This window comes from Nanorana parkeri, unplaced genomic scaffold (assembly GCF_000935625.1).
Source record: "Nanorana parkeri isolate BGI_ZX_2015 unplaced genomic scaffold, ASM93562v1 scaffold1088, whole genome shotgun sequence".
NCBI lineage: Eukaryota > Metazoa > Chordata > Amphibia > Anura > Dicroglossidae > Nanorana > Nanorana parkeri.
Window position 1 is genome coordinate 486,670 of NW_017307356.1, and position 9,076 is coordinate 495,745.

A 9,076-nucleotide genomic window follows, 5' to 3' on the forward strand; every position below is an offset into this window, starting at 1 on the left:
GCTTTGCAGCATCCATAGGAGGTTTTGCACCCTTCAAAGCCCACCACTGATCGTGCACAACCCCCCTGAGATCCGGCAGACTGCAGGGATCTGTGGGGGACTCTGCAGCCTTCAAAGCCCACCAAAATCATGCACAGCCCCCCTGATAGGGGCTCTGCAGCCTTCAAAGCCCACCACTGATCGTGCACAGCCCCCCTGAGATCCGGCAGACTGCAGGGATCTGTGGGGAACTCTGCAGCCTTCAAAGCCAACCACTGATCATGCACAGCCCCCCCATGAGATCCGGCAGACTGCCGGATCTGTGGGGGGGCTCTGCAGCCTTCAAAGCCCACCACTGATCATGAACAGCCCCGCTGAGATCTGGCAGACTGCAGGGTCTCAGGTGGTCTCTGCAGGATCTATGGGGGGCTTTGCTGGGTCTCAGGGGGCTTTGCAGGCTCTGTGGTGGGCTCTGCGGGGTCTATGGTGGGCAGAGCCCCTTACAGATCCTGCATAGCCCCCCCGAGACCATGCAGACTGCAGGGCCTCAGGGGGGCTGTGCAGGATCTGTGGTCGGCTCTGCCCACCATAGACCCCGCAGAGCCCACCACAGATCTTGCACAGCTCCCTGGGACCACAGCTTTCCTGCTATGCTAATAGCGGAACATGTCAAAAGCTGGATACAGCGTGTGCACTGCATCCAGCGACTGACAGGTTATGCAAAAAGTATTAAACAGGAAGGGGTGGGGGAAATTTAGGGGGGGGGGCGCCCGAGTTTTGCCTTGCCTAGTGCAGCCCCAAACCAGAATACACCACTGTCTATCACCCGAATCACTCTGGTGTGCAGGAGATGATATGGGTGGTGAGACGTCCTTTTTACAGATATTCCTCTATTAAAGTCTCTATGTTTAACTGTTTTGTTAGATAATGAATGATGATTGATGAATGATGATGATGATGATGATGATGATGATGCAGGCAAGTTGGGTTCACTGAAGCTGAAGCTGGGATCATTTCGCGTCCAGGCTTGATCACTGATGAACCTGCAAAATATGAGAATGGAGTCTCTTTTGTATGTTGCGCCCATCTCTCTTGCAGGCCGTATAGCAGTTTAGACACCACTGGATTCACGCCATGGGCGGTGTGCAGGAAGCTTAGTCCAGGTAGACGTGGGTCTGTCTTTGCCAACTCTAGCTCCATGAGGAGGTCACTTAGTTCTTGGAGCTTGTGATAGTCTCTGTTCCCTATTTTTGGGACGTTTTGCAGTCTCTTGAACAGAGCGCTTTCTATGGCTTCAGAGCTACCATAGGCTTGTTCAAGTCTTGCCCATGCAGCAACAAGACCTGCATCCGGGTGGTCAACATGCACTGTTCTCAGTCTTTTAACCCGATCTGCAGATTCTGGCCCCAGCCACTTTATCAGCAAATCAAGCTCCTCCTTGGTAGTAAGGTTGAGATTAGAAATAGCAGCTTTGAAGGTATATCTCCAGGCCCTGTAGCTCTCTGGACAGTCATCAAACCTTGAGAGGCTAGTGTTAATGAGCGCACGGCGTATCATATATCTGGCGAAGTCAGCCATGTCTGATCTCTCACTCTTTGGTGCCAAAGTAACTTGTGGAACCCATTGGGTGTGAAAATTCTCTGGCGAAGAAGGGTGAGGTATACCAGGATAAAACTAGTGTTCTCCCGTCACCCAAAGCTCTGTATACCGCGAGCTGCAACTCGCAGAATACAGAGACACCGAAGTGGATCCCGACAATTATATCTGGATCCGCCCAGCTCCGTGAGTGACAGCTGGCTCCGCCTATCGAGAGGCAGAGCCAGCTGTCCTCCCCCCCTCCCCGGTCCGTTCCGACAGTCAGCGCTGGAGGATCGGACAGGGGAGGGGGGAATCCAGTCCCTCCCCTGTCATGGCAGAGAGGTGTGACAGGATCAAGACGTAAGCGAACGCCGGTATGTGTTCTCTCACCTCCCGATCTACTGAGCCGACCTGTGACAGTCTCATTGTCACAGGTCGGCTAGAACTATGAGGTGAGTGAAAAGCCCCTCCCCCTCATAGTTCTCCTTTAAAGTGTGACAAAACTGACATGCATTGTGAAGTTCGGTCCCAGAGGTCAGACAGATTGCTGGAGAACTCATCTCACTGTACGTCTGCGGGGTCAGAGGCACGGTGAATCTGTGTTGGTTCAGCCATAATAGAGTACTCAGAGCCTTGTCTAGAAATTTGTCATGTTTTTGCAAGAAATGGCTACTGTTACTGTCGACCAGCAGCTTAGACAGGGTTAGGGTTGGGGTAACACAGTTCAATGCAGAGAAACAGTTTCCAACATTCACAGGTGTATTGCAGCAAGCTTGTGCGACCGTGTGCTTTCACAAGATTCTACATATCTCCGACTATTCTGACTCCGATTGTTGTATTAGAGATTTATCCCCCTTGCCGAGACCTCTATGCCCGGCCTGTATAAGCAGATATAATCACTGTGGACAATCCTTATCAGATAGCTGAGCTCACCAAATACCTTTTCTTCCACGGAATATTTTATTGAGTGTAGCAGGTTACAACAGACAACAGGATACATCGGATGATTGAAAAGATGGTATTTTCAGGTCAGAAGATGGTATTGTTTCCCCCCATGTGAGCTTATTAACATGTGGCCATGAGACAAGCAGCCATGTTGGTGGAAAAAAAAACTTATATAGAGAGAAGGAGGAAATGCATCATAAAATGGGAGGGAACACAGAAAAGGATGGTGCAATAACCAAAATGACCACAAGATGGCAGAATATGAACCAGCTATACTACTGATAATATGTCGGTAACGCTGGTATCGGCTTAAAGGAGAACTATGGGGTCAGGGCATTTCCCCATAGTTCTCCTTAGGGTAACGGGAGGACACAAACTAGCGTCCTCCTGTCACCCTAGGCTCAGTATACCGCGAGCTACAGCTCGCGGTATACTGAGACGCCGCAGCCGAAGCAGATCCCGACAACGATGTCTGGATCCGCCCAGCTGCGTGAGTGACAGCTGGCTCTTCCTATCTAGAGGCAGAGCCAGCTGTACCCGCCCCATCCCCCATCCGTTCCGACAGTCAGAGCTGGCGGATCGGAGCAGGGAGAGGGGAATCCAGCCCCTCCCCTGTCACGGCAGAGAGCCGTGACAGGATCGAGGGGTGAGTGAACGCCGGTATGTGTTCGCTCACCTCCCAATCTACTGAGCCGACCTGTGACAGTGTAATTGTCACAGGTCGGCTAGAACTATGAGGGGGAGTGAAAAGGCCCTCCCCCTCATAGTTCTCCTTTAATGGAAAGTTAACTATATAAATTCTCATCTCACAGTAATATGAACATTGACCATGACTATGCATTGTATCATATTCTCATACAACAGCTGTAACAGCACAGTGTGCAAGTATACCTAGAAAGGGAGGGGGTCACACTAAATATTGATTGGATTTGGATTTCTCTTCTGTTCATTTATTGATAAAAATAAGCTATGAACACTTTTATTTCTGAAACATTCTTACTTTACAGCATTACAGCACACCTGCCTTAAACCTTTACACAGTATTGTACAACGGGGAGGGACTATGAATCCCAGCAGTAGTGGAGCAAAACAGTCAGGTTAAGCTTCTGTGCCTTTAAATCCACAGACAGAGCTGGCCCCAATGTAACCTCTGGTCTGCCAGAGAGAAGAAACACAGCTTAGCCCTCCCAGAGACCTTACAAAGAACCCACAGACCTTACAAAGTTCCCAGGTAAGGTCCCACAGACCTTACCTGGGAACCTGGCAAGCCTCAGAGTGAAGGAAAGGGGGAGTATACAGGCTGTTGCTAAGCAACTCACCTCACCCCTCAATCATACCTTTTGTTCTGGGGAAGGCTGCTTTGGCAGTAATCAGGAGATGTGTTCTGGGGCATGGGCAGCTAATCTCAGCACCAAAATGTCTGGACCCCCGCTGTCAGGAGCACAGTGGGGCTCCTGTGACCTACAGACTTCTGACTTCAAAAGCCAACAGGACAGAGGGAGAGGGGCAGGAGGCAGAGCACTGCAGGTCTGCTCTGTGTTAGAGATCAAAGCCCAGGCTGCTGTAGCTGGGACAGAGGAAGTGGGGACCCACAAAGTGATGGGGGGATTTGGGAGCGGAGAGAGGGGCTCAGGGCTTCATGGAGCCTCCTTCTCCACACTCAGATATGGAGATTATTGTCAGGAATCCTCCCATGCATTATCTGTGTCCTCTGTATAAGGATTCCTATGAATACGAGTCTCAGCCTCGCCCTGTGTAGGAGTGTACAGAACCCATCACACTGGTTAAGGAGTGTCAGAGACTTTCACTATCATTTCTCTTCTGCTGTCAGCGATGGCGTCTGCTAATCTGAGGAAGGAGCTGGAATGTTCCGTCTGTCTGAACATTTATACAAATCCTGTAACCCTGAGATGTGGACACAACTTCTGCCGGGACTGTATTGGTCGTGTGCTGGATACACAGGAGGGGTCTGGAAGGTATTCCTGTCCTGAATGCAGAGATAAGTTCCAGAAGCGGCCTGCACTACAGAGGAACAGGAAACTGCGTAACATTGTGGAGAATTTCCTGTCTGCTCAGCCAGATAAGAAGGAGTCGGGGATCTTCTGTACTCAGTGTATTCATGCTCCTGTACCTGCTGTGAAATCCTGTCTGCTGTGTGAAGCTTCTCTGTGTGACAACCACCTGAGAGTCCACAGCAAGTCACCAGAACACGTCTTATGTGACCTCACCACTTCCCTGGAGAACAGGAAATGCTCCGTCCATAAGGAACTACTGAAGTATTTCTGCACTGAGGACTCTGCCTGTATCTGTGTGTCCTGTGTCCTGATGGGAGGTCACATTGGCCATAAGATGGAGTCACTGGATGAGGCCTCTGAGAAGAAGAAGAAGAAACTGAGAAATGTTCTGCAGAATCTGATGACAGAGAGAGAGGAGACGGAGAAAAGAGTCCAGAGTCTGGAGGAACACAGGAGGAAAGTACAAGGAAAAGCAGCTGGTGAAACAGAGAGAGTCACTGCCCTGCTCAGAGACCTCAGGAGACGTCTGGAGGACCTGGAGAAGAGAGTCCTGAGTGTGATCTCCGGGCAGGCAGACCGGATCTCCCTCTATGTGTCGGATATGATCCGGGAGCTGGAAATAAAGAAGGACGAGCTGTCATGGAAGATGTGTCACATTGAGGAGCTATGTAACATGACGGATCCACTGACTGTCTTACAGGAATCAGACACAGGTGACTTGTGTGATACTGAGGATGGAGATGATGAGGACAGAGAGAGACATGATAGACTCCTCCATGATGGAGGGGGTCTGGATGTGGCTGGGATCTCACAAACATTACACACAGGTATATCTGATATCATGTCTGGGGTAATTGTACAGGAAGGTCCAGGCACACATGTCTATCCACATTCTAGTAGAAAGGGCAAAGTTCACATAGAGGCTGAACCATCCAGGCCACGTCCCCAACCCACCTCCACCGTACAACGCTCATACCTCCAGGCTGGAGGTCCACATATTGGGTCTGTAAAGCAAACATCGGGGGTGTCGGGGGTTACAGACATATTACTGGATGTGAACACTGCTTATAATTATCTACTTATATCAGATGACAGGAAAACTGCAACCTCGTCATCTCAGAATCGTCCAGAAAATCTAGAGAGATTTGGGTGTTCTCAGGTGTTGAGCAGTCAGAGTTTCTCCTCAGGGCGACATTACTGGGAAGTGGATGTCGGGGGGTCACAGGACTGGAAAGTTGGGATGTGTTACCCCAGTATAGATAGGAGAGGAGATCAGTCATGGATTGGAGATAATAAGAAGTCCTGGAGTTTGGTGAGGTATTATACTCATTATTCAGTGAGATATGACAGTAATCAGATCCGATTAACCGGCAATGTCTCCAGTAACAGAGTCAGGATAGATCTGGATTATGAGGCCGGGCGGATCTCCTTTTATGATCTGTGTCACCCGATCCGACTCCTCCACACCTTCACCACCACCTTCACTGAGCCCCTCCATGCCGGGTTAGGTGTATGGAAAGGTTGTATAAAGATATCTGGGGGGAATCAAATGTGAGAAATCTGCCCCGAGACTGGTGACATCACAGGGTGGAGAATCTGATTGGTGGAATACTCAGCCAATAGGAAGAAGCAGTGGACAGGAAATTATATTGCTGATCTATCTATAAGGCTGCAGGTTTCGGGGCTGTCATCTTCATCCTCATGGAGCCTGAACTTTTAAGTTGTATCTATATTTTTTAGTTTTCAGAATCCAGAGCTCCAATAGAGAGATTTCCCCTCACTTCCTATCTTGGTGACTACATTTTACCTCTGTCATGTTTTTACAAAGAAATATCCGGCACTCCTTACACACTATGGGGGGGGAATTTACTAAGACCGGAGCAGACAGAATCTGGATCAGCTGAGCACAGGAACCAATCACATTCCATCTTCAGCTTGTTCAGTGAAGCTTTGAAAATGAAAGCTGGAAGCTGATTGGTGTAGATTGTGTCTGCTCCGGTCTTGGTATATTCCCCTCTATATGTAGTAAATCCGAGGTGTTAGTAGAATATATTTGTGGAAGCCGCACGACTCCATCACCCCTCCCCCCTCTGTATATGGGAATATTGATGAATGATTGTATATAGATATAATGATGGGACAGACTACAATCCCCATTCTCCCCTTCAGTCCCGGCACCTCTATGATCCTTATGGGGCAGAACAATGGTTACATTTCCTCTATGGTCCTATTCATGTGATAAAGAAAAATCCTTCTGATCTGCGTTACTAATGATGAGATGACATCACTAAGTGCTTCTATGCTCATGTTGGGTTCTTTCTAGAATAACAGGCTGACTTGCTGGAATGACTTTACAGAAAGATGTGATTAGAACAAATGGTTGTTCTCCGGATCCTTGGAATGTCTTGTTGTAGAACACAGTGACAGTTGGTCTCCTTGTTCTACAATGAGGTATTTGGGGGTCTGGAGGTGGGACAAGCTGATGAGGTGTTCTGAGATGACAGAAATGAATGTCTCTTGTAATGAATGATGTGCTGCTTGTACAAATTCTTCACTCAATGATGTCATAGGTCACATGTTTATGTTTGGGGGCGGTCCTCCATGACAACTGTCCAGGATTGGAGGTCAGATGAAGAGGTCAGATCCTTGGTCCACCCGCCATGTCTAAGGATCTCCGTGTCTTCATCTCTCTACTTTCTCATCTTTACTTTTACTTTGTAACTCTTCTCTTCTAAATAAACTTTCTGAACCTTCACCGTGATCTCAGCTTGTTGTTTTCCTCATGACATCCCACAATATCTTTGTCATGAGTTGTCATAGCGATGGGAAACACGAGGCAGATTTTGGGGTCAAACAAGACATTCAGTATGAAGTAGGGAAGGGCTGAAAGTACTGTTCAGTGTTTTGTGGTCTCTGTCTTGTTCTGGAGATTTCCTTTCTTTTCCTGTCCAAGAGACACAACAGGAAGTGAGTAGAAATTTCTACAAATTGAGAGGAAATCCTCTCCTAGTCAGTTGTCACCAGAACAGGTATCCCCATTGGAGGAATGTCCCTCAATTCCTGTTCTAAGAAGGGATTTCCCATTACTTTCTGTCTTGGTGATAAAGGTCACCAGGACACATAGAGAGGTTGAATCTCCCCAGATAACCACAGATCTCTATAAAATCTGACAGAGGTTCTAACCCCTCCCTGACTTCACCCAAAATTAAAAAAATATATATATTTGGGCTGTAAATAAGCTTTAACACAGTATCTTTACTTTTACTTTGTAACTCTTCTCTTCTAAATAAACTTTCTGAACCTTCACCGTGATCTCAGCTTGTTGTTTTCCTCATGACATCCCACAATATCTTTGTCATGAGTTGTCATAGCGATGGGAAACACGAGGCAGATTTTGGGGTCAAACAAGACATTCAGTATGAAGTAGGGAAGGGCTGAAAGTACTGTTCAGTGTTTTGTGGTCTCTGTCTTGTTCTGGAGATTTCCTTTCTTTTCCTGTCCAAGAGACACAACAGGAAGTGAGTAGAAATTTCTACAAATTGAGAGGAAATCCTCTCCTAGTCAGTTGTCACCAGAACAGGTATCCCCATTGGAGGAATGTCCCTCAATTCCTGTTCTAAGAAGGGATTTCCCATTACTTTCTGTCTTGGTGATAAAGGTCACCAGGACACATAGAGAGGTTGAATCTCCCCAGATAACCACAGATCTCTATAAAATCTGACAGAGGTTCTAACCCCTCCCTGACTTCACCCAAAATTAAAAAAATATATATATTTGGGCTGTAAATAAGCTTTAACACAGTCATTGTGCCGTCTATGGCCGGCCTTGAGCTCCACCGAACTCCATAACCCAACAGCTCCACTTAATAATAATCCTGACATAATGTGACATCGCAATGAAATCGGCCATCACACCCATAAAACCACAAGTGTTCCATACAAGACTCAGGAATGTACTGCGCCACACCTTCTGTGTCTACAGGAACAGAAACAAGGGAACACCTAACATAGAGGGAACAGAAACAAGGGAACACCTAACATAGAGGGAACAGAAACAAGGGAACACCTAACATAGAGGGAACAGAAACAAGGGAACACCTAACATAGGGGGGACAGAAACAAGGGATCATCTAACATAGAGGGGGCAGAAACAAGAGAACACCTTAACATAGGGGGGACATAAACAAGGAAACGCCTAACATAAGTGGGGACAGAAAAAAGGGAACACCTAACATGAGGGGAACAGAAACAAGGGATCATCTAACACAGGGGAGGCAGAAACAAATGAACACCTAACATAGGAGGGACAGAAACAAAGGAACACCTAACATAGGGGGGAACAGAAACAAGAGAACGCCTAATATGGGGGGAACAGAAAGAAGGGAACACCTAGCATAGTGGGGAACAGAAACAAGGGAACACCTAACATAGAGGGAACAGAAACAAGGGAACACTTAACATAGGGGGAACAGAAACAAGGGAACACCTAACATAGAGGGAACCTAAACAAGGGAACACCTAACATAGGGGGGGGGGGGAAAAAGAAAAGGGGGACACCTA

At 47.6% G+C, this 9,076-nt stretch overlaps 1 protein-coding gene across 1 annotated transcript; it reads left to right on the forward strand.

Moving 5' to 3' along the window:
* Positions 1–4,274: 4,274 nt before the first annotated feature.
* On the forward strand, positions 4,275–6,213 carry LOC108796298 (E3 ubiquitin/ISG15 ligase TRIM25-like). Its single transcript, XM_018567758.1, has 2 exons — positions 4,275–5,367; positions 5,530–6,213. Exons 1-2 carry the CDS (start codon positions 4,336–4,338, stop codon positions 6,070–6,072), a joined length of 1,575 nt encoding a protein of 524 aa, XP_018423260.1. The 5' UTR covers positions 4,275–4,335; the 3' UTR covers positions 6,073–6,213.
* The last annotated feature ends 2,863 nt before the right edge of the window (positions 6,214–9,076 follow it).

Bases quoted from the DNA above. Each gene is read 5' to 3' on its own strand.
- LOC108796298 (XM_018567758.1), top strand. From the start codon at position 4,336: ATGGCGTCTGCTAATCTGAGGAAGGAGCTGGAATGTTCCGTCTGTCTG. The intron at 5,368-5,529 runs GTAATTGTACAG...GGGTCTGTAAAG, and splicing joins TATCTGATATCATGTCTGGG to CAAACATCGGGGGTGTCGGG.